The following is a 25,514-nucleotide window of genomic DNA, read 5'->3' as shown; positions in this document are numbered from 1 at the left end:
CTCTGGCCAGACTTGGAGGGCTTGGCAGGGTGAGATGGTGGGTGCAGGTCCAGGCACTCACAGGTCTGGACTGCAAGCTGTCCCTTTCCTCACCTGCCCGCTGCTGAGCACAATGCAGTCACTCCATGATGTTCTCACCTAAACCCTTACTCTTATGGCAGAGGGGCAAAGGCAGTGCTGTCACAGGCCTGGGGAAGGGTGAGGGAGGGGCTGTCCAGCAGCCATGAGCAGTGGGTGCCATCTCTAGATGTGGGGGGACTGAACACCCTGTGTATTGCAGGAGTGGCCAGGGGTTATCAGCTGTAGCTGAGGGACAAGGCAGAGTGCTGCATGCATGCAAGACAAGTGTGTTCCTCTCCTCCTCCTCCCCCAGCCAGCAGTCATGGCATGTGGGCTATCATCAAAAAGCCTCTTCTGTGACACTGAAAAAAAGCCAATGCCCAGTGTAAAAGGGAGGTTTATTGGTGGAAAGGTATACATGATTATGCTACAGAGCTGGAGAGATGCGCTGTGAAAGGAAACAGAGAGTCAGACACTAGCTCAATCGACGTCACGGAGTCCCACTGTGATGCAATGGCTTTTTCCAGGACTTCATGACAGAAGAAAATAGGGTTCTTGACCACTTGTTCAACATTTATGGTGCTCCTGCAGGTGAAAATCCAAAAGAAAATAACCTCAATGAGAACCAAGAGTCGCAAATTACAAAACACGGGCATTTTTTTCAAGATACGGGGTAGTCAGTTCTTTCTGTGTGAAACAGACAAAAGTTGGACCAAGGTCTTGCAGCAAGCTGTTCCTGGACTCCTGAGAAACTGCTCATGAGACAGCAGCCAGCAGAACTGCTGTGCTGAGCAGGATGCAGACCTGACCTCCTCTACAGCCCAGCAGCATCATACCTCTGACAGAGAATACACTGCCTGCATGATTCATGTCACCTCGTGTTCTCCTCGGATAATGAATTTACTGTCCCAGAAAATGTTTCTCTTAGTCCATGTGGAAAACCTTGCTTGGGTCTGGGAAGCATAGGCTCCAGAGGGAAGACTTTTGAGGATGGCCATAGGTAAATGGTTCTTTGGTTCGTATCTGTGCTTTTGAGGAAGCTTTGAAGGTATTTCCTGGTCTTTCCATTATTCTGCACTTTGGCTTTCATTCTAGATGCTAAGCTCTTCCCATGAACAGCAGCATGGTCCCCACTTGGATTCCACTGATGTCGTGGGACAGGACCTGGCCACTGTCTCTGCTCTCTGAGAAGCCTTAAGGAGACTTCGTTTATTTGAGGATGGTTCCCGTTCTACTCATTCTGCTTTTGCTGCTTTATAGTTCACTTTCTCATCTGCCTGTTTGCTTATTTTCTGGCTTTCACTTACCTTTTTGAATCCACAGTTCGTTTCTGCAACAACGTCTTTGCAAGGTGATGAGTATTGAGCAACAGCATACTCTTCTGGAGAAGAAGAATAGAAACATTCTTGTTACCCTGGAGAACCCTTCTTGTGCCTTTTCCTGGACATAACCTATGCATGCTTAAACTGGAGATCCTTGAAATATCCTTTATTCTGGTGCATGTATTTTCATAACTTTCTAGTCATGCCTACTGATCACCTTGGGCATGAGACCAAGGTGAATAAAGTGAAATGAGTCTCTCCCCTGGCCCTAGATTCAGGTGCTGATGGGGTGCAGAGGAGTGCTGTTTGAAGCAGGGCTGGTTCTGGGTGTCCCTTAAGGCACACTGTTTCTGCTGTCCCTGTCCCCACTCTTCACACTGGTTATAATCAAAGCCATACCTGTTTCATAGTAGTCATAGATCTGCACAGGTGCTGGCTTGGGGTGGGTCACTACAAAGTCCTGCTCAACCGAGAAAGTGATTTCCTTCCTTTTCTTCTGTGAGAGCTGGGATGGAAGGTCAGAGATCACATCAGTCTTTTTTTTGTACAGCACCATCCAGAGCAGACAAGGGTGGTAACTGACAGGATGCATATTCCAAATCCCACTGATGCCACACCCACAGATATGGGACAGCCATTATCCAAACATGTTTGGAGAGTCCAAAGTGAAACTGAACTGAAAAGTTAACAGATTTTTCTGTGCTGCTTGTATCACCTGATTCTGTAATTATCGCATATCCTATTGCCAGAGGTGGGAAAATTGCCCAAAGGGACTGAGTTTAATTTTCCAGGACCTCCCAACAGTCAGGATAATAAAGTTTGGTATTCCAATTCCTCCCACTTCAGACATGGACATTGTGTGCCACCAAGAAACTGGGAATCAATTTACAGAGTCTGTCACTGGGGTATTGGCTTCTGTTAGTTCTACAGTGCCCTGAGCAAATTATTTCCTAAGTAAATTCTGATTCAGGGATTAGATTACAAGCAGAATTTTGCAATGATCTAGTGTAAGAGAAGCAAAGAAAATCTTTCCAGAGGAGAATGAAAGCAGTGTTTCACCTCCTGTTGGAAAGACCGAGGTTTATAAGAAGCCTACCAAAGAGGCATAAACACAAGGGAACTACTTTTCTGGTGTTTATCTGATTTTACCGAAATAAGAAAGAATTTTGTTTAATTTCAATGTGCTATTTTTTTTTTTTAATGAACATTTTTGATTTTGTAGTTGCTGGCAGGACAGCTGTCAGTTTGAAGCTGCTTGGAAGGTTGGAAAGTTACATGCAGTTTGGGAAGTAAGCAGCTTAGTGATAACAGTAGAAGACTGTTGAGGAAGAGAACATGATAAATGCACCATATAGGGGATATCCATATTGTGGTTATACCTATTACATGCTGTTTCCATCCTTTGTGAAAATCAAATAGACAGTGACAGAACTTACATTTTGCAGATAAAGGAGGACGTGATTTTTCTTGTTTTCTACTTGCATCACTGTTTGACTGCCAATGAGCTTTGAAACAAGAAAATAGAGATAAATATATTTGTAAAACATTACAAAACAAGTGCTGCCTCAGACCCTACTGCTGCATTGGTATTCATTCTTCTCCTAGTCAAGTTTCAAGGGCTGGTAGTTGACTTTTAGAGTCCAAATATTGCTGAATAGATTGAAAGGATGGACAAAAACCTACCACTTGAATTAGCTGGGGGTATGAGCTCTTTCCAAATGCACAAGTCGCTGCAATTCACTTGTGGAATTCTGCCTGACTCTGGTGTGATCTGCATTTCAGAACTAGTCTGAGAGGTTTCCCACCCTTTCCCTACCTGGGCAGTGCCCAGTTGTGGCTGCCAGCTGCTCGGGCTTGAGCTGAAACCCTTCCTAGTTTTAAATACAGGAGGGTCAGTGTGTTGGAAGCTCCCTGGAGGGCATTCCCTCCACCCAGGAATGAACAGTGCAGCCATGCAAACACCTCATAGTGTCTGTGGCTGAATGGCTCTTAACCATGCCTCTGGTAATTTAGCCTTGCTCCTCTAAGTTTACCTTATCCAGGGATGACTTAATAGGAACAAAGCCAGAGAGCATCTTCACATCAATGATGAGCATGTTGGAGCTGCTGCGTTTCCCCGTGTAGCTGAAAAAACAGAGGGCCCTGTCAGGGTCTTTGGGGACTCTGTGTCTAACGGGCTGATACCAGCAGCATATTGATCAGCCTGTGGTTCTTGACTTCATCAGCTGCAGTGAAAACACACAGCAATGTTCCCTGTGTGCCTTGTCATCTGTGCAGATGGTTTGCTGGTAGCACATTACCTGCTTACGAGGACAATATCAAATTTTGCTGGTCTGTCCTGTGGGCAGGAAGCATTTGATGTCTGTACTGAAAGCAGAAATCCAGAGGACCCCTCTGGAAGGTGAATGTTGTATCTCAGTGCTGTCTGGAAGAGGAAAAAACCCTTTTGTTCAAGAATGCCAAAGTTTTTTTTGCATTCCGAAAAAACAGACTTAGTGAAGTTTTCTGGCAATGTTACACTTGGTTTTATATGGAAGACGCTTGCTTATATCAATGATGAACAAGTGACTTCTGCTCTTTAACAATGAAGGTGCTTGTACCCAGAGTCACCTCCCAGAAAGAAGCCAGATGTTGATCAGAAAGGACTCTTTTTCCATGCCAGAGCTCCCCAGGACTCAGAGATGTGGGATGGGAAAAAGAGTGTTTAAATGGTTTAGGGAAATCAAGCAATTGGGAAAAATAAAGAGGAGTCAGCTAGAAAATCATCAAAACAATGACTATCTTGTATTCAAAATGTGAGACACAACGAAGAAGAAAGCAGACATTTACTTGCATAAATACACATCCACTGCCGTTCATTGTCAGGCTGTATTTCCCAGGGACCTCTGGAAGGGGAGTCTGTTGCACCAGGAGCCTGTTCTCATTGTTGACAAAAAATACCTTCTCAAAAGGCTTTTGGGAAGTGATCTTGACTCTGTTTTGTGAAGCAGAGCTGTAGGTGGCCTCACCATAAGCAGCAAGTGCTTGAAGGGCAATGACTGTGTCCTGAAGAAAAAGAAATAATAAAAGACAATTGGCTACAGAGCGTGACCAGTCACTGTTGCAATACCCTTCACACTTGCTTCTTCCTGAATTAGTGTATAATTCCAGGCTTCCTGTACAAAAGAAGCCATTTCATTCTTTCATGTATGCTTTAGGGTAGGAGAATCTCTCTCCTGACACAAGGGTCTCAGAACATAAAATCTGAGAAGCAGAGTGCACTGCTAGAGTTTTTCATAGTGGGGAAGTCTGTGTTTTCTGGGGAGCTACACACAACTCATGGGTCATCTGACAGATGGGACTTGGTGTTTTCTAAGATCATCCCCTACACAAATATCTATTTATTGCTAATCAAATTACTCTTGTAGGGTTTCAACCTTTCTATAGTTAAGAAGAGGGGGGAAAAAAGTATTTTGGTCGCCTAATATGAAAGTTTGGTTTCTCTCAGACAGCAAATAGAAAAGAGAAACAAGACTAGGTAGTCAGAGCCCTGCTGGAACCCTAAAACAGTGCCCCAATTCCTAAGACTAGCTGTGGAGTGGAAGGTAGTTTTGGCACCTGGGTAGAAGAGAAACCTCCATAGGGATTCTGCTGCCTGATGATCCACTGCACAATCCCTGAGGCCTTGGTGAGATCCTCTTTATTCCGGTTGGGTTTGTAGAGCAATGCCAACAACACGTAACTGGTGATCTCAACATCAGCCGAAGGGGCATGGTCAAGGAAGGAGGGAGATTTGTCTGATGGAGACCTCTGCTGCTGCTCCCAGTGCTGTGAGCCGTCTGAATAAACAAAGAGAAGAACCACAACTGATTACAGGTGCCACTCTACTGCCTTGCAGTCTCACTGCGTCTGGGCCTCTTCCTCAGAAGGACTCCCCACACATCAATGAATGCACTGCAGATTAACTCCACAGATCATTCATGTGGTTTGGCTCATGTGCCCACTCTCTCAATATTGTCAAGGTTAGACCATCAGTAAGATATGTTCCATCTTCCCATTTCCCAAATTCCCCAAGTGACTGAAACTCACCAACTTCCTTTGCTGATTTCTGTAACTCTTCAAGGAATGATTCACATTTTTCTGCCTTGCCAGCTAAGCAGAAAGCATAGGCCAGGAGTGCCTGGGTGTAAACTTCACTGATATTCTTCTCAGATGCAGTCTCCAGACAAAAAAAGGCATTTCGGATTACAGGGTACTTAAAAACAAAAAAGCATATGGGTTTAATTCAGGATAGTATTCTTCACCTGCTCAAAAATTTATTTTCTTTAAACTTGTTCCTCATCCTGTCACTATCACAGCAATGAGAGTGGGACTTGAGCTTGTATAATGACTTCAGGAAAGAGAATACAGAATTATTCAAGGAGGGATTTTGCAGGAAACATCAAACAAATCAAGCAGCTTTTAATAGTGCTCTTGACAAGGTTGGTCTATAGATTTCACAGATAATTCCTTCTGCTTACCTCCATGATAATTATTTGCTCTGAATTTCTATAGTCAAGAGTTTGTTGTCTTGAACAAATCTAACTTAGTGGTTTCTATCCTCACTGACTTTGGTGTAACTTTAATTCTGCGATGTTGTACTAGGTTTACACCCACAAAAAACTTACAGTTTGACTTCATGTCTCCAGAAAGGATATGAAAAAGTGGAGGCTAACTCATGTTTTGAAGTCTAACATCTCCTCTCTAGTCACCTTTGTACTGCCAAATTTTGAAAAGGACAGATCAGCTTTTCCTCTGATGGACATTTGTTTTTCCAACATACCTTTTAGTTCCATTTGTAGATTTTATAGATTTACCTGCAACAACTTACTTTCTTGACTGGGCTGTCCTTGAGGCTAAGACAAGGTGTGTGGGTTACTACCTGTCATGTGTAGGTTTCTACCTGTCAAGTTTTTTATTGGAAACTAAAGGGTGTCACTAAATGTTTTGTGTCTTGCAAATAGAAGATGTAATCCCACAGAGGTATGCACAGTTTCTGCTCAAAGACTGGTGGTTTAAGAGATGTAGAGATAGGGATTTTCTCTGTCACAGCAACCAGTGCAGATACAGAGCATGGTCACCTACTCTGGGAGCTCTCTCCCTCTCTTTCTCTCTCTTACTACCTAGACAATTTAGCAGATGCTGGACCCAAGGCAACAGCTGGGAACCAGTTCCATCTGAGTATCAGATAAGTCTCCTTACCGAGCTGGAGTGCCCAGCTTCCAGCATGGCAATGGTGGTGTAGGCAGAAAGCGACAGCTCATCGTCTACTCCTCCCTGGAAACAACATGGAGAGAGGAATAATCTGTAAATGCCACAGATGAGAGCCTTTCAATATTAATTGCCATGTCCCAGCTGAGAGAGTATGGACAGTTCTGCAGGCAGCCTGAAGGGAAAGAGAGCAGTCACATAGCTCTTGAATAGCTCACAAATCCAGAGAAGCCTTTTCTTATTAAACCCAAAAACATCACTCCTTCAAGCTTACACTCCTGTAACCCTATCTCAGGTGCACATAACATGTAAAGCAGGTGTACAAAAGCTGACTGAGCTGAAAATACTCATTATAAGATGTGGAGAATTAGCCCTTGGAAGAAGACAGGTATTTCGAGCAATTTATAGTTTTTGGCAGTAATAGGAGAACATATTCTTAATGAAAAAGTATAAATTTGACCAAGTAGTAATTCTCTGCTACCTTCAAGGCATTGTTGAAGAGTGTGCCAGCACTCCGGAAACATCCATCTAGCTTCTGTTTGCTGGACAGCCACAGCAGGGTTTGAGACTGGACACGGTCATCAATGTAGATGAAGCGACCAGCTTGTACAAATGATCTGTACACAAAGGCCGTGAGCCTGCAAGGGAAGGATGAAGCTGTGAGATGAGCACTGGAAGAAACAGAAGAAATCAGCCATCCTGTTCGTGCTGCTGAGAGAGAGAATAGTTAGAGGAGTGGTAGCTAGATGGGACATGGGGAGGATGTCCATCCAGCACACTCCTGTGGCTGCTCCTGTCTACAGAGCACCACAGTGCAATGGCTTTCATTGGAGACAGCAGGAGTGTGAATCAGAAAGTCAGCTGGGTCTTTAGGGATCAACTTCTTTTCATGCCCCTGGCCTGGCAGAGGATGGAGAGACATTTCCTTTAGTACTTCCCAATGCCCAGTCCTAGACAGCTCTGTACATGTGATTCAGCCAGTAAAGCTGCCTCTTACCTGCACCATAATAATTGAATATAAATTCATCTCTGAGCCAATTCTGCTCCCAGTCACTCACCAGGTGTTCCCTTCCCTATCTCTGGTGCCAAAGATGCTGTAGGACCCATCAGGACGTTTGTATGACAGCTGCTTCTGGTAGCCTGCAAGAAGATGGAAAAGGAAGTGTTCTTGGATGTAAAAGCAAAACCCTATTTTGTTTGCTGACATATTTGTCTGGGAAAGAATGGAAAGGCAATGTATATCTAACAAGCAGGAGGGGAGCTCTGAGGGATCCTATGAATGGAAGTATGGAATTACTTGTCTGGCAGAAACACTGAGAGAATAGGCAGAGCTCTATCAGCTCTATGCTCCAACCAAACATACAGGATCAGGGTACATGCTGTGCCTGAGTGGGAAAAGAGAAGGGGACTGGAAGACAAAACTTCGAAGGAAAAACATGGCAGCTGAATGTCAGCAAAAAGGCATAAGATAAGAAGATAAAGGAAAGTAAAAAAAGTCTTGTTCAGGGCAAATCCTTGGGTCTCTGGGCTGTGCTACAACTGTGATGCCACCTGCCAGGGTAGACATGCTGCTGCTGCTGCTGCTCTCACTGGCCCTCAGCAGGAATCTCAGCACACGTTGTCAGGGAACCACGAAGCTCTCACCGCTCACTAAGTATCCAGTGGCCTTGGATCTGACCTCCCTGCTCAGCTGCCCTGTCCTGTTCAGATAGTCCAGGACGTAGATGTTGGGTGCAAAGAGGGCCATGTTCTGCTCCCCACAGCCAAAGGGCATCTGGAGGAGCTGGTGCAGGTTCTGCATGGCAGTGCCCATGATGTCACCTGGGGAAGAGGAGATGAGAGAGGGGGATCAGCACAACTCGCTGTCACTCAAATTATCAGTGATTTCCATTTCACAGGCAGAGTCATAAAAACCTATCAGGGGTTGGGAGGCTTCCAAAGAGAACTTTGTTCTGCTTTGCAGTCAACAAAGAATCCTTTCCCTGCCTCTTCTTGCATAGTCTAAATGGCCCTTACCAGAAACACTCCTTGTTCAGGTGCCACTTCAAGCAGATACTTCTTGCTGGAAATGAAGGGAACTTACAGGAAACTTCTGTTACCAGAGGATGGAAGGGAATAGCCAGAGCTAATTATTGCAAGCATTTATTGCAAAATTAACAGCTAATGCTGCAAAGGGACCTTGATAATGCAGATGTATCACAGACCACCTCTTAGTTGTTATTTCTAGGAAAGGTAGCACAGACCTAGCAAGGGATTTCTGGAAAGAGCTTCTAAAAGTCACTAAGCAAGGATTTTATGGCTAGTGAGTCATGTAACCAAATCCATATTCTGAACAGACTGAATAGATTCTACTAGCATCTCTGATTTGTAGGTGAGTGTGTAGAAAAACACCGTACTGGTATGAATCTGGCTGAGGTCATAAGTCAGAACTGTGCTGCTGCATCAGAGAAAGACTTTCAAATGCACTAAATTTAAACAGAATAGTGAAGAGTGATGCAACTGGTATTTAAACTTCATCTTGCTGATGCAGAGCATTGCTGGACAAGATGAGAATCAGTCTCTTTTCTCAAAAGTTTCCCACCCTAGAGTGGAAACTCACATTTTGAATCCTGAAAGAGCTTTCATGTTGTGTTGATATATATATATTTTTTTAATTAAATATATATATTTACCAACAACAGAAAAGGAGGCTCTGGCTGATCCCTCCAAAACATTTGTAGGTAGCTCTAGAGATATGTCTTGAATAACTGCTTCATCTGTGGAGAAAAATATTTGTCATTTGTAGAGGAATACTAATTATAACAGTGAAATGTTCCTGTTACAAGTTGCACAGTACAAAATTGCACACAAGTGACAGCAATAAAGTGAAACTCACAGCATTCACCAAGAACATGAAGAGAGAAGGGGACACAGCAAAACGGAAATTGTGAAAAAAAGATCAAGTGGTGAGGTCACTGTCATTGCTCAATAGAAACCAGTGAAACAGGGTAAAGTTGGTGCTCACAGGTTGTATTACCTGTGACCCTTGGGAATTCATTCAGTGACACTATTGGGAGAGCAGATTTTTTACCTCTTTTAGGCCAGTCAGGAAACCTTAGGAGCTGTTTGCCATCAGCACTAAGATGGTGTGGGAAGGAACATTAATTCCCTCTCCCATTCCCACCAGAGGGGGAAAGCTGTAAGATACAGGTATCCATGGAATAGAGGACAGCATTCAACATGAGTGAATGAAACTCTGGACATAATTTGCACAGAAAGGCCATCTCCCTTTGAGAGCTTCATAGCAGCCTTCCTGCAGCATCTGAGCACATCTGGGCAAGGCACAGATGCTGCCTCAGTGATATGCACCAGACCACACAAGAATTTGGTAGCAGGGAACATGTTTTTCACTCATATTACACTCATACTAGCTGTCATATGGACAGATCTGGGAAAAAGGACAGGGAAAGCATCAAGAAACACTGCAGGAAAGAGTGCAGACTCCAGACTTCCTTTCAGTTCTTCTCACAACAGTGGTATATAAGACCCTTACCTTCTGTACAAATTAAGGAGTTTTGAGTCTTTTCCCTTCTGATTCCTTCAGGCTGCAAGGAGATGGAAAGAAAAGACACTTGCAGTGGATGAGACAAAAGCATGCAGAAGAGATTCAGGGTCAACATGCCACCCCCTTCCCCAACCTCCTATGTCACAGAACAAGTGGATTGAAGCAACAGTTTACAAGTTCATGGATGATGTGGCTGCTCCTAAAAGGGAGATCACATCAGATGGAGCCCCTCATCTCCAGTTTCTCCTCTGCATGAGGGAGACATGTCAACACCCACTGATCCTCATGGAAGAGGACATCAGATAGGAGTGGACTTGGTCATAGATTGAACAGCCAGACCCTGTCCCAGACAAATGAAGGTGAAGCAATACCAGGAGTTCTTTAGAGAACCTGAAAAACTTTTCCTTGCTTTTGGTACTCCCACTGTGTTTTAGTTTCCTCGGGAAAAGGAATGCAGGACAAACAGTAAGAGCTGCCAGCAGTACCTCAACCAGCAGTGTTCTGATCTGGGTGTCCCTGTAGGCAATACTGATGTTCCTGGGAGCTTTGTCTCCACAAGCTTCATCATCCTTTGTCTCTGCAGTAATGCTGAACACCACCTTACCTTAAATAGCAGCCAAAAAAAAAAAAAAAAAAAAAGGGAAAGAAATGGACCTCTGCCATGCAGGATGATGGACAAAGTAAGACATTTCATCTGATTAATAAGATGAAGTAGTTCAACGTAATGCATGGTCAGTCACTCTAGGTGAGACATATGGGAAGAGAACTGATCTCTAAAAACGGCAATGATAAAAACACTGAAGCTGTGGAGAAGCTTTTTAATCCAGAGAACTGGGAAGAACAGTGGTAGGCCAAGCTCTCTGGGTTGGAAAAGCATTAAGTTTTTTCAGGTAAGATATAAATTAGTATCAATCTTGGAACATAAAACTAAGTAGATTCAAAACACTTACCAATTTCTTTGGGGAAAATATTCCAGACATAGGTCTTTCTTTGCTTGGCACATACACATCCATCATCCTCTGGGGAGATGAGTTTGGCTTGATAATCAAGGGAATCTGACAGTGAGACATTAATCTGAGAACAGAAAGAGTAATGCAATGGGATGAAGGTTTTGTACCATATTGCAAATGGTGCTTCATTGTCAGAGTAGGTGAGACACTCTCTGCTTACATATGGAGTTAAGTGTAGGGCAGATTTAGGCCTTGGATGATGATGATGTTTGATTAATCATCCATCAGATGTAACCTGAACAGTTTTCCCTCTTGCTTCTCTCAATAGTCTCACTGTTAACACAGGATGTTAAGCATCCTATGCACACCTGATTCTTAAGGAGAAGACCCCAGTGAAACCATTGATGGCTTGCATATCTGTGGATGGTGAATGAGCAAAGCACTTGCTTCCTTTCTCTATGGGTCTTGACAGAGCTGCCTTACAGATTTGGCCTAGTACAGCTCACAAGATCTCCCTTTGCTCTGTACTGTTTGTTCTGAGAGGACAAATCCAGTCAGGATAATCTGTTGTCAGCTAGAATGAGCAGTACCTCAGTCAAGAGCAGGTCCAGCCACCTGCACCAATCATTTTGCTGCAGCTTCTTTGGAGATGGGATAAGGTCTGGGAATGTGGGCAGAAGTACACACCTTAATGCAGTGGTCGAGGTAGTTGAAGACAGTGGCTCTAAGCAGGAAATCCTCTCCTCGTATGATGGAGTATGGCAAGGTCAAGTCAACAAAGAAAGGCTGCAAGGCTGTCAGGGTGGCAGGCACAGACATGCCAAATCCAGCCAACCCTTCCACACAGAAAGCACTGGCTTTCCATTTGGTGATGGTGTCAGGGATGGTGTATGAGATGCTGGCTTTTCCAGTGGAGCTGGTGGGAATGCAGAAAGGATGAAAGCTTCAGAAACAGTAAATTTCAGATATATACTTGCTTCTCAGTATATGCAACAAGTTTTGAGGACCAGAACTATCCGTCTTCTGTCTGCAGAAATCCCACATACAATCCCTGGAATTTATCACTAAAATTTGAGAAATTTTTAACCATTTAAATGTTCCTCTGCCCATCATATCCTTGAGTTTGGAAGGACGACTCAGAATTCTTGTTCTGTAAATCTGTATTTTAAATAAACGTGTCCTTCTGAGGAAGGGAATATGACTCATGGTACACACATTGTGGCAACAGATGTCTTTAGGGACATCTTTGGAATTAGACCATGGAAAAGAGAAGGGCAGATGGGCAGCTGATGACTGAAAAATGAGGTCTTCTGGGCCAAAAAGGAAGAAGAGTTGGCAAGGGATTGCCACCTTGCAGGACATCAGAGAGCATATTTAGTAATTCCTAAAGCAAGGCAAAGATATGAAAGAAGCAGTACTCACTTAATTGGAACTATATCCCAAATCCAAGCTTCAGGAAAGAATTCCCGAATAGTCTCAAGGATGAGTGCCCTCTCTCGTTCCTCCCTAGCAGCTTCAGCTGGTAAGAGATAATGAGAATTTAGTAAAGCCTGGTTCATATAATGGACATGCCCAGAAAGGACAGGTTTGAATGTGCATGGGCCAGTATGAAGGACAATAAGTGTTTTACCATTACCTTTTGACTGAGAATATATAATATTCTTATATACACATATGGCCACACCAATATTATTAAATGCTGCTAATATATCCCTCAGTTAGGCATAACCTGGCATCAAAGGAAAAAGAAAACATTGCTTGAAGTGTTTTGGTCTCTCATGAGCATGAGACCTAGGGCTAGAACTCAGAACACTTGACTCTTAGCTCTGATTACTGTTCACATATTCTCACAGTCTTTTCCAACTAGCTCTGGTCAGAAGACAATCAATGTCAAGTGTTAGTTTTGTGTGACACTGCCAATTGCCAACAATTCCCAGCATGAAACTGTAGATGAATCAGAAGTGTAGACCTGAAAGACTCTTTTGGGCATAAGCCATTAGCTTTAGCCGTCTCATTCAATGCCAGGCCTATATTTAATGTTAAAACCAAAGTGGTTAATGAGTGCTGTCCATGTGTGTATAACAAGAATACCTCCTCCATTAAGGAGAAAGGTAAATCTCTTTCCTGTCCTCTGTGTTACCTGATGATTTGATGTGGTGTGCAGAAGCCACGTGCCCTGCATTCACTATGAATGGTTGACGCCTTACAGTCTCACCAGTGCACACAACTGGCTGTCGAACCTTCGAGTTGGTAAAAAATTTAATTCCCATATCCTGTAAAAAACACATTTTAGTGTTAGCCGTAACCACATTGTAGCTGAGATTTGTTCCATTCTTCCCTCTTTCCCATTACTGTGTTTCCAGCACAGAGGTGCCCAGAGACATGTATGCAGAGAATGTTGGGAGCTTTGTGTGTGCTGAAAAATCACAGCAGGCACCAGAATCAATTGAGAATAGAGATTTGAGAGGAGAGTTAGTAGTGTATGAGTTTTACTAATATAAAGATATATTTTACTAATATAAAAATATTCTGTTTGCAGAATCTAACACTACATAAGCAGAAGCTCACTAAAGCATATTTAAGTAATGTACAGGACATTTACCCTGAGGAATTGATACACATCTGGGCCTAATCCAGACATTACAGGTGTGTAATACAAGCCTTTGTGAAAGATGTGGTCAGATGAGACACAGGGCTCTTTGGAGTCTTCTTCTAGATTGAACCCGTGGAAGACATAGCCTTGAAAGTCTTGCAGGGGATGCAGACTGTAAACCTGTGAGGTGTAAGGAAACAGGAACTGTGAGTATGTAAACATCAACCTTACCTGCACCATCAAATACTGCAAATTGCCAAAACTGAGATGACAGCCTGTTTGAAACCATGCCCTGTTTCCTGGGCTGAGAAATGGCTGAATGGCTGGGATCAGAGGGCAGTGATCAGTGGCACAAAGTCTAGCTGGAGGCCAGCAACCAGTGATGTATCACAGGGTATTGCAGTACTGGGTCCAATCTTGCTCAGCATCTTCCTTGATGATCTGGATGTTGCAGCAAGGGTCTACCCTCAGCAAGTTTGCTGATGGCACAGAACTGGGAGTAGTGGCAGATATGCTGGAGGGTTGTGCTGCCAGAGACCAGTCACGGGTCAAACTAAATCCCAGATGAAAGAGGACTTGCAGTCCACAGGAAACAAAATCTTTTTATTGCCTACTAAAGATGACTTATGACCAGGACATGCCAGAAGCTGTAAAACTCTAACTCAGTCTAATGATCTCAAGTGGATAGACGCTGTAATGGAGGAGGAAGAAGCAATGGGAAGAGACAAGGCATTTGGCAGCTCACCATTTCCATGGACAGCTCTTTCTCTGGCTTCAGGAGCAGCACACTCTGATCCACTGCCCTCACAGCACAGAAGGAGTTGGCAGCAGCTTCAATGACCAGACTGACATTGGAAGCTGGGTGCAGCTGCTTTTCAGAGAATTCCAAGTGGACCTGAAATTCATCAAACAGATGTTGGCATGGCTGACCCATGCTGCTGGGGCTGCTCTGACTGTGTGTGTGCGTGGAGGGCAAGAAGGGCCGTGGAAGGATTTTCTGTTAAAGCACAGAAGATCTGCCTGGAGGAGAATGGCCAGGCCTCTGTTATAACAGGGACTTAGGCAATAAGCATATTTAGATTCTTGTGATATTAGGCAATAAGCATATTTAGATTCTTTAAATGAAGCCTACCTCAAGTGATTTAAAACAAAGTGTGATACTTTTGCTGTCATTATCAAATCAAATGGAAAATTATTATGACTTGACTACATACACTAATCCCTACAGTGAACAAATCATATTTTTCCTAGGTCCATGGCCCATGTTAGCAATGTATAAAACAGATTTTGAATCAATTTGGAACAAAATCTGTTTCACATTTGTTTTAGATAAGTGGAAAAAAAATAGGAGGGGCAACTAGAAACATTTTGTTTCATTTCACTTGGTTTGTCGTGTTCTACAGTTTCATGCATTTTAGCTTTTAGGAGCTAAAGATTAGAAAAATATTACTGTTGAAACCTGAGTTTATAATGATGAATGAAAATGTACCATAAGAAAAAAAAAAAAAAAGAGGAAGAAATACTTAAACCCCAGACTACTATTTTGGCTTTCTTTTCTGTGTGTGTTTAGTTCTGCTGAACCTAAATTGAATTTTTCAACAAAAAAGAGTAAAAAATTAGATTGAATGATGAAGTGGGATTAGTCTAAAGTGTGTTCACTATGTTGAAGAATAGAAAGTCTAAAAACAGAACCGAACACTAGTAGAGTTTAAGCAAGGCAAGAATAATTTGGGATTTATGTGGGTCTCCTGAAAAGTTTTTAATGTTAAAGGAAGATATGTCTTCTGACAATAAGGCCAGGAGGTAGTGGTAGAGAAAAGATATAAGGCCAAAGAGAAAAGAGAGAAATAAAAGGAGTAATGTAGAGAGAAGGGGAAGGAGACAAGAAACAAAACTGGAAGTCTCTTGTTAATGTCTACACAAAGAATTTGTATTTATCTGACAGCAGGTAAGGCTTGCTATATCTTAGTGCCTCTCACCTTGTGCTTGAAACACCTCTCAACTGGCAATTGAACACTGTCTGCCACCAGCTCCTTGTCAGGGTGTAAGGTGTACACCAGCAACCGAAGGACTGGAGCCATTTTCTCACTGACCACAAGGGGAATGGTGAAAGTGCCATTCTGGCCTGTCAGAAGAAATAAAGGCATCAATAAGGAAGGAAGATCAAAGGTTTACTGTAATAGTAACCAAACTCAACAGGTCTGTAACTTTACCAGTCAGTGGAGCAATCTGAATATGATAAACTGAACAATTTTCCAGGAGGTGATGGGCCTGGATTTAATCCAGGTTGTCTCAGATTTATTGCAGATTTGAACATGTGGCCATATTCAGATAGGACCCTAGAGCAGACACTCTGCATTCCCTATGTCATCCTTTGGGAAGATCTTTGGAGAACACTATTTGACTAACATAAAATTCAGCAATTGCTGGACTAAACCTGACTTTATGGTGATCTTAGTGGTAGTGCTACTGTCATGCACACAAGCATGGGTGGAGAGAGATATGGCCCTTCCTGTTGCTGCTATATTCAACCATCTGGGTGTTTGGTAGTTTCTTTGTTTGTTTTAATGCAAAAATATGGATTGGCAACTTAACTTACCAGCTTGGACATTAACTTTAATTTCCCCTGTAAGGACAATCTTGCCTTTTGCCATGCCCTGTGCAGAGAATATCAAGACATGTATGGGTTGGCAGAAGTTGGAGGGAGAAAGCAGCAATCAGGTTCATTATGCATGGACAGGACAATCTACAATGAGATGACCTCAAATGCTTAAACATAAGCCTTAGGGCATGCTGAATATTCCCACTGCTGCTGCTGGGGACCTTGTTGCTGGTCACAAAGCGGGAGCAAAAGGAAGGGAAAAGGGGGACAGAGAATACCATGAAGACGACTCACTGCTGTAATTTCCTGTGGATGGATTGCCAGAGAGCTGACCAGCGAAGCCCTTTCAGCAAACCAACCCACAACCTCATACTCACCACATAGTAGAAGTTCATGGTGCTGATTCTCTTGTATCCTTCTGTGTTTAAGACATAGTGCACAGTGATCACCCTCTTCTGCCCACATTTCAGGTCTTTCCACACGGGCTCAATCCTCACAAAACTGCCAGTCCAAGAGTAGAAGCGCTGGACGGAGAGAGACGCTTCTGGGTAGTAAGGCTCTATCCAGCCTTCATAGTGGCAGTGGTCACTGGTTTTATAAACTGCCTGAACAGGAGAGGGAGTGGGGAATAAAAGGAAAACAAACACATGTCACTAGGGAAGTTGTCATCACATTCTGACATCAGAATGATTAGTTCACATAATGCATATAGATAAGAACTGCATCTAAAGCAAAACTGGTGAGGAAAGAACAGCCTTGCAGCAAGCCACTGCATTCAAGCCATTGCATTCAAGCCATTGCATTGCAACAACTCAGATGCTTTCCTCACTCCTCTTATAGTAGTTTTTGAGAGCTCTACACAATGAACAATGATGAAGAAAGCATATTTTCATTACCAGAATTAAAACCTTATTCTATCTATTTTGGGTTCAGTTTGAGAGCAGCCATCTCTCTCTTTGTCTTTATTCAGCCTTGTTTTGTACTCACTTTCAGACTGATCTCGGGATCAAGCATTTCAGATGTGTCAATGCTAAACTCAGCAACACCATTATGATCCGTGGTAAAGTTGTCTGTATTCCTGTTATTGACAAATAGCTGAACGACCTCATTGGAAATTGGAGAGTTGTCTTTGTCTACCAGCTTGATCTGTAAAAGGGAATGTGAAACATGTTGAATGTATTTCTGTATGTAGATACTGATATTTTGCACTCCTTTGCTCTCCGAACAGCAGAATTACTTTTTCATCTTCCTTCAAAGCCATACTTGATGACTGAAATTTCTGTCTTTGCTTTTTGGCAACTATCTGAGCTACCTTACGAGGTTTGGAGCAGGAGCTTCCTCAGCATCTGCCACAACACTGATAATGTCCTCTTGTGGAGCAAGAACTTTAATGAATCATCTTTTTCCTGATCAGTCCCTTCTGACTATACATTTCCAGTTTGAAATATATATTTTCATTTCTCCCTTCCTTTTTTTCCTTCCTTAGTCTTGAGAGTCTGCTGCTGCTATTTGCAGTGTGTGAAAACCTTTCCTCCACATCTTTGCCTTAAACATTTTTCTGATTCTGTCTACACTGTCTCCGCTGTTTATGTGTTAAACAAGTAACAGATCACATTAAGTAAATTCTATGTTGCTAGAAGTGAGCATTCATTTTGATTTTTTTAAAGAGAAAGAACAGAGTGGGAATGCGAACCAAATAAGAAAGTTATATAGACTTTACAGAGGGGAAAAAACCCCACCTTTGAAAGACAATTTCGTCTCCTTTCAGTGTTACTGGTCCCCCTTATTTTTTACCTCATTGGCAAAAAATGAACAGAAGCAGAGAGATTTATCCCTACCCTTTAAACAACTGACAGAGTTATGTGGGTATTGTCATGAAACAAAATAATGAAAAACCTTTCTGAGACAGAAACTCTTGTTATTTCCTTGATTTTTTTGTGTGCCCTAAATTCCTTTCCCTCTTTCTTCCCTCATCCACCAGTGCTTATATTCATGTCTGGCTGGCATGTGACGGTCAGATCTGAAGGGAGAGGCAGTGATTTATAGCAAGCTTAAAATGCAAGTTAGAGAAATGCTAGCTAATGAATTGTTCTGATTTCAAGTGTTTCTGGCAGAATCAAACTCAGAATGAAGTAATAGTCTTCAGCATTCAGAATTACCAGTAGGGCATTGTATGTAAGGAAAAGGACTGGGGAGAACACCCCCACCCCAAACAGTCCCCTAGATGTTGCCATCATTGCTGTTATGTGATTGCCTGTCAATCATCTTCAACACAAGCCCTCCAAGCTCTTGCTTACCTGTCCAAAGTAAGGAATTCCTCTTCTGAAGTGGCGATCCATGTTCTCAAACTGTATGGTGCTCACCACCCGAGTTATAGAAATAACCTCAGCAGCTGTAAATTGCAGGCCTGGAAGACATGCCCAGAGTCAGGAGAAGATGCACTTTGTCCTGCACAGAGCATCAGCAGAGTTTGCCTGGAGATGTCACTGTGCTTGTAAAAACAGCCCTCCTCAGGGAGACTTTCTTGTACTCAGCAAGCAGAGGCTATCTCCTATTCTCCTTCTTGACCGCACCACTTTCGCTGTTTCTGCCTGCCTGGAAGGGATTACCTGTTCCTTTCTCTGTCACAGTGGCTTTCACGTCAAGGTTCCTCATGTAACCAGTGCGATGTAACTCAAAGATGTTGGAGCTGAAGACGTGGGAGAGGCAACCATCTGTCTCCAGCTGGACAGGGAAGAAAACAAATCCTGTTGTCAAGGATCATAGTTTGCAAAGGGTGTTGACAATATACAGGATCCTTCTTTAGTGAGTGAAGCCTTTCCCAGTACTTTCAACATGATTTCTACATGTTTATGGGAAACTGAGTCATGAAGAAGAAGCATGTCAACCCTTCAGGCCTGCAGGAGGCCAAGAAGAGAAATGAGGTGCCCTGAGCTCCTAGCCAGTGATACAGCAAAGAGATGAGTAGGGTGAAGAAAAGCATCAAAGCGAGAAAGAAAAGTGTGATGAGCAAAGGGAGAGAAACAAGAACACAGAAGAGAGGACAAGCATGAAGAGGAATAATAATTATGTGTCATACATTTTTGGTAAATGATTGACAAACTGGGCTTTTCTTGCACCTCCCGTATGAATCAAAATCCCTGCACACACTGAGCTTGACTTTCCCTTCAATAGGCTGGCCATAGGTGTACCTAGGGGAAGAGGAAATATGATCTGATGAGGTCTGTGAGCTAATGCTTGAAAAACAATCTTAAGCTATTGTGCGCAGGAATAGATCCAGGACAGCAGTGAGCTGGGAAGCCAGAGCATGGAATAGTTTCACAGGTTTTTCCTAACTCTCCTGCTTTAACAAAATAGAAAATACTACTCAGAAATCAAAATTACTTCTTTTTCACACCTAAACCTATGAAACAAAGCTACACTTTGACTGCAAAAACAAAACATAATGAACAGATGTGGCAACTGACCAAATTAAGACTGTTGTCTCCAATCTTCAGCTTAAACTGGAGTTCCAGGCTCACTGAAATCAAAGCAAAACTCCTCATATCTGCTAGAGGATTGGGATTTCAACTCTGGATTCCAAATTACAAGATCTTGGTGTTGGTGGAAGCAAGGTCCTTCTGAAGCACCAAGCTTGGAGGGGGAGTTAGACAGCTGGAACCTTAAGATCCCTGCTAGAATTTAATGCTGCTCTGCTTTATGAAGGTGTCCCTCTGAAGTGGGTTGTTGGGAGTGGACACATTCTACTTTACCAGGGAACCCCTCAAAAGATTTACCTACCTTGTACAACACCATGTGGAACCAAATACTTATACAATAAAATGACACGAGCAGACAAATAAATGAAAGCTCCAAAGACCAAGTAAACCCTCACCAACCTCTTCTGGGGCCCTACATATTTTGGCTTCTTCTCTAAGCCATGGCTCTTTACCCAGTCCTTAGGAATTTCTTCCACTTTGTCATATTTATTAACAACTCTGCACTTGGTACTTACAACCCACAGACTTTCACTGTGAACTCCGAATCCAGGACTGTGAGGCTTTCTGGTGCTGTGACTGTGACATCAAACTTGGGCAGCACTAGGATAAAGAGCAAAAACAAAAAACCCAACACTGGCATATTGTAGATTTGCGGACCCTCACAAGATGAAAACTAAAACAAGGATATATCTTCTTGTTAGTAATAGAGGGAATGGGATATCAGAACCCAGGTGGCAAAATGATTAAGAACTGGCCTGATCTGCAAAGGCTTACTGAAGCATTTCTGCAACAATTTGAAGAGAAGACAGGACTTCTGAAACAAATCCTGTGATGTCTAGATGCCTTGCAGAGTTTTGGCAAAGAAAGTTCAAGGACATAGCTGGGAAAAATTTAGTTTGTCTCATTGAAATTTGCAATCAATGTGCTGATTTCTTGTGCAGATTATTTTGCTGGCTAATTGTGTGACAAATTGTAAATTTTTCTTGGGGTTTTTTTACTGTTCTCTTTCTTTTTTAATCTCCCCAGTTCTTAATGACAATTAATTGAAGCTGCATTTGCCAGGAAGCCGTTTGATGTTTTAGCAGTCAAGAAGGTTGCTTGATATGGGGTCATCTCTGATAATATTTCCTACTGAATAAAAAAAAAGGATGGCATTTACCATATTCCTCCACATGGAATGAGTGGTTTGTTCTATCTCCTGACTTCTTTGACACAATAATTTTGTAGTTCCCCAGGATAGGCTCTTCAGTGAGTGGGAATTCCAGCTGAATAATGTTCATCTCCGACTTCACATTTTGCCACTGCAAGATCCTGTTGCCCCTTGGATCCTGAAGAAAAAAAGAATACAGACTCAGGGTTTTTTTTCCTTGGAAATCTTTTGCTACTAGCTCACAAAACCAGCAACAGAGAAGAAAACAGAGCAGGTTGCTTTAATGTACTGGAGAAGCTGCTTAATGCACATGCATCGAGTTAAATTGAGTCTTTGTACTCTGATTATTCGTGTTATTATTAATGTTGTTAGAGTCTCATCTGTTGTTCCCAATTTAGGCATTCTCTGCCAGCCTACTTATTAGTCTCAATCATCAGGGAAAGCTGCACAATACTGCTCTTTCCTGCTCTTTAGTATATGTTGCTCTGGATTTGTGTCAAGAGGGGAGAGAAAGAAAATCTTCTTTGTGCTTTCCCTTCAGCCAAGTTTATCCCACACAAATCTTGGCCTTTAGCAACCCCAGCTTTTTTTTTCAGCTGCCAGAAGAAGGAAGGAAACCTTTCTTCAGCATTCACTGGGGTGGCATTTTCCTCTCAGTATATGTTATGCTAGCTAGATTAAAGAAAACTCATTCACACCATTTCCTTGGCTCTTTACAGCCATGGCTGGAAGAAAAACATGTGGAGGGCTCAAAAGATGTATGTTCTCACTGCAAAGAAAAGAAAGTCCCCTGACTTCACAGTGTAACATGAAAACTTGCAAGTATGCTGTCTATACATGAACTGCAATTCTTTTAAAAATCCCCAGAAAATGCCACGAAAGTACTGACATAGTTAGTAGGTGTATTCACAACCTATATTTGTTCATAGCTTTTAGCAGCACTAGAGTTTCAAAAATACATACCCCAAAATAAGTTGAGCAAACTGGGGGAAGGGGAGAAGAATCAAAGGCAGACATAAGAACACTACAAATTTTGACTGCTGGAATGATTATAGGTGTGCTCTCCATGTCAAGCTCAGAGCATCCTTGTTTTAAAGAGTTTCTGTAATTTCTGCTGTTGTACTGAGCAGCGAGGTTTGTCTGTGTATTGACACATTCAGTATAGGACATCCATATAAGGACGTCTGCCCAGAGTAATCCAGTACAAAGACAAAAATTTCTTACCTGAATTGCAATCAAGGGGTACTGAAAGAAGAAAAACAGAATGGAAGAAGATATTAGGTGGCTGATCAAACACAAATTGTTTTTCCTCAGGAAAAGAATATATACTTGTGAGAAGTATATAACAATATTCAGTATAACACCATTCATCAGAGGTCCTTATCTCCTATTTTAATCAGTTTAACAGCAATTTTACTTCAATAAGAAGCTTGCATAAAGGAGAGAGATGAAATGAGAATGGTAGGACAGTTTCTGATCATACTGGTTTTAGTGCAGTCTCAGAGTGTATGAGTGAGCAGAGCTATAGAGCTGCACACAAACCATGATTTGGGCTTCTTATTAGCACCAGCTCTTTTGCTACCACTGTGCTGTCTCCTGCATTACAAGTGCAGGAAAGGAGGCCAGTGAAGACCCTTCCAGTAATTTCCTTATGATTATGAGCATGAAGAGGGACTGCTGGCAGTGGAAATAATACCTCTGAGGAGATAAATAATTGTGGCAGCAATTTCTCTTTCATTTCACCCATTTCTAAAACAGGCAGAGTGCCAGGTGGATGATTTACTGATGCCTGCAAGCAACATTTGCTGAACTGTAAGGGCAGGAGACTGAACCGTGGCCTTTCGGGTCAGAAGTAAGATAATGTCTGTGGGAACAAAGCGGAGGGGGTTTGAGCCTCTTTCCCAGTGATAACAGAAGGAGTTGTGTCAGGAATTCAAACTGCTGCACACTTGCCTTCTTCCCTGTGAATCTAATGAAAGGCTGGATTACTGCGTGTGCTCAGAAAATCAGGTTAATTCTTTGGCATTTAGTCTCTGCAACATCCCTTTTTATCCACAGCAATCCTTTATGTCAAATTTGAGAAGAAGTAGTCTCCCAGCAATTTTAAATACAGGGGAATATTACTGGTCACTCACCTTCTCCTGAACAGGTTTAAAATTTAAATCCAGGGCAACAACACGAAATCTCACTGGAAAAGCAAGAAACAGAGTGTTAGCATTGACCACAGTTTGTGTGGCTGAGCATGATGTTTTGCTTTCATTAGTACTCCCAGTTTCACAGATCTTCCAACAGTCCTGCTTGCACAGGATGCACATAATAAGATGCATCTGAAGGTAGAAGAGCCCTACACAGACTTTGATTAAAGGTCTTTTCCCTAGCATCAAGTTCTCGTACTCTTTCATAAAAGTTTCCTTTAATGTTAGTAATGAAAAGTTTACTTTCATGAACGTTTAACCTCACAGAAAGGAATGACTGAACAAATAAGAGCTGCATTACCTTTTCATAGTTTGGTTTTGTCTGCTGCATGCCCCAGCTCAAAACCAAGCCATTTGACCAATAAACAACCTATATTGTACACCTTTGTGGCATGAAATTCCAACTGGTAAGCTTTTCTTCGTTCTATGTATCTATGTAGATAGAACAGATCTGAATTAAAGCAAAACTAATCTAGTCTAATGACTGCATTATGTGACTAATCTCTGGGAATAAGTCTTCTTGTCTGGTTTCCTATTGTGTGTGCTAGAAACCTTAAAGCCTAGAAATTAATTGAGGAATGGATCTAGAAAAATGGAGCTCTGCTTAATGGCCATGTGTGAAGCATGGATAGGGGGATAGCATAAGTGCAGGAATGCAACTCTGCAGGAAAATAAACTCTAATAAAAATCTAGAGTCCAAACACATCAGACGCCAGAAGGTAAATAGCATGATTTTGTCTTTAACAACTTATAATTAATTTTAAAGTAACAGATTTCACTCTTGTTGTTTAGGCTATTTTGATGCTGACCAGCACCACAGAGGGAAGCATTGTTTTATGCCAGGTATTGATCTAATCACCTCTACCCACTCTCCTGGCCTGTCATCAGTAATGAAAGAGCAGCAGTGATAGCTTCTGCTACCTGGGAGGAAGGGACAAATGAAATAATAGAGATGATGGGATGACAGTCTCCTGACATCCTGAAGATGACTCCCTAATCTCCACAGCAAATACTGTAATAGTTTTAACAGGAACTCTGAGAAACTGCCTAGAATGTAGCTCAGCCTGAAAAAACACCAGACAGAGAAATTCTGTCTGAAGAAATTGCCTCCTAAGGCCCATGTTATATACAGAGTGGACATTCACCAGTCTGTCCTGGTTTGTAGATGGGTTTGTCTGTCTGCACGAAGACAATGCTGTCCGTGTTCCAGATCATCACCGACCGCCTCTCCTCTAGGCTGACAGTGCTGCCCTTGGCAGAGAAGGAAATGAAAGCCAGGGGTACAGAGTGGGCAGGAGGAATCTGTGAAGAAAGAAGAAACATGGGGAAGTTGTTAGTCTTGAAGTAATTTGCTCCAGAACCTGTTGAACAGCAATACCTGTGGCCTCAGCTCCTACAATGAGACACAATCTCACTTCAACCAACTTCATCACCTTTATGGGCTTTTTCTTATTGTCTACAAAAAATGCTTCCTTTTCTGTTACTCTGTTACTCTCCTACGCTTCCTTTTTCCTTTAACAAGTCTTATTTCTTTCCCTGTTTGTTCCTTTCTGCGCTCTCTGCTTGAATTTTCTTGTCCTGGTTTACATTTTTTTCCCATGGGGACATAAATTAAAATTAACTTACCTTGAACTTGAAGCATTGTAGACCACTGCTGGCTGTCATGGTTTTCTTAAAAATAGTGGTATTAACAGAGCTGTATTCTAGGATTACTCTGACAGATACTGTCTCGTTGAGGTTCTGGAACTGCAGGCAACCCTGTCCTGGAGAGTCATTTTGGAGGACAGCAGGCACCATCAGGACATACTGCCTGTGAAATCCCAACATCAAAGTGATCACATTCATATGTAAACGAGAAACAGCCTCATCAGGATAAAGCAAACACATAACACTGTTATTATTAAGTACCCACCAATTACTTTAGATTAAATAGGACACACTGCCAGTGCTCCTCACTCTGTCCTGCAGCTCTGAACTAGCCCAGTCCTGCTATTGCCCCCAGCTCTTGCCCTTTTGCTCTTTATCTGAGCCCTGGGCCCACCTGGTTTTAGCAAAGAACCCTGCTGTCACTACTGCTATCGCCTTTTCTGGGCACACATCAACTCCCATGGAAGTTCTGAAATTGGTGGAAGGTCTGAGCATATGAAATGAAAATTATTCACTTGCCATCCCCATTCTGCTTTAGCTCTCCAGATATAAAAGATGAGCCCTGGCAGTATTTAAGTTTCAGAGAAAAATCACTAACACAGATGAGCACTGTCTTTAAAGCCTTTTCACAAACGCTAATAGTAGTAAGAGGGTGGTTCTTACGGCTCAGGTTCCTTTGCAGCTGCTGCATGCCAGAGAAGAACAGCCAAAAGAAACTTCAGCCACATTTTTCTCACTGGGAG

General features: G+C 42.4%; 2 protein-coding genes across 2 annotated transcripts in view; one reads left to right on the top strand and one right to left on the bottom strand.

Moving 5' to 3' along the window:
* PHC1 (polyhomeotic homolog 1) overlaps nt 1–25,514 on the top strand; it is a 289,375-nt gene that overhangs the window by 115,386 nt on the left and 148,475 nt on the right. The gene's annotated exons all lie outside the window — the stretch shown is intronic.
* On the bottom strand, nt 446–25,514 carry LOC128933083 (ovostatin-like). The gene is made up of 36 exons (XM_054269954.1): nt 25,435–25,514; nt 24,751–24,934; nt 24,270–24,426; nt 23,065–23,117; nt 22,154–22,174; nt 20,939–21,107; nt 20,295–20,379; nt 19,380–19,491; nt 18,910–19,024; nt 18,598–18,707; nt 17,288–17,446; nt 16,678–16,905; nt 16,298–16,355; nt 15,678–15,823; nt 14,444–14,593; nt 13,708–13,878; nt 13,246–13,378; nt 12,528–12,624; nt 11,793–12,021; nt 11,106–11,229; nt 10,641–10,759; nt 10,144–10,195; nt 9,284–9,367; nt 8,256–8,432; nt 7,670–7,751; nt 7,093–7,249; nt 6,603–6,677; nt 5,451–5,616; nt 4,980–5,200; nt 4,212–4,427; nt 3,683–3,807; nt 3,416–3,506; nt 2,819–2,887; nt 1,782–1,887; nt 1,368–1,441; nt 446–645 (listed from the first exon to the last, which is right to left on the bottom strand). Exons 1-36 carry the CDS (start codon nt 25,497–25,499, stop codon nt 628–630), a joined length of 4,398 nt encoding a protein of 1,465 aa, XP_054125929.1. The 5' UTR covers nt 25,500–25,514; the 3' UTR covers nt 446–627.

This window comes from Melozone crissalis, unplaced genomic scaffold, assembly GCF_028551555.1.
Source record: "Melozone crissalis strain CALT ecotype California unplaced genomic scaffold, PUWL_Pcris_2 ptg000008l_1, whole genome shotgun sequence".
NCBI classification, from domain to species: domain Eukaryota; kingdom Metazoa; phylum Chordata; class Aves; order Passeriformes; family Passerellidae; genus Melozone; species Melozone crissalis.
The sequence above is the reverse complement of the archived record's forward strand: the minus strand, read 5'-3'. Positions and strand labels throughout refer to the sequence as shown.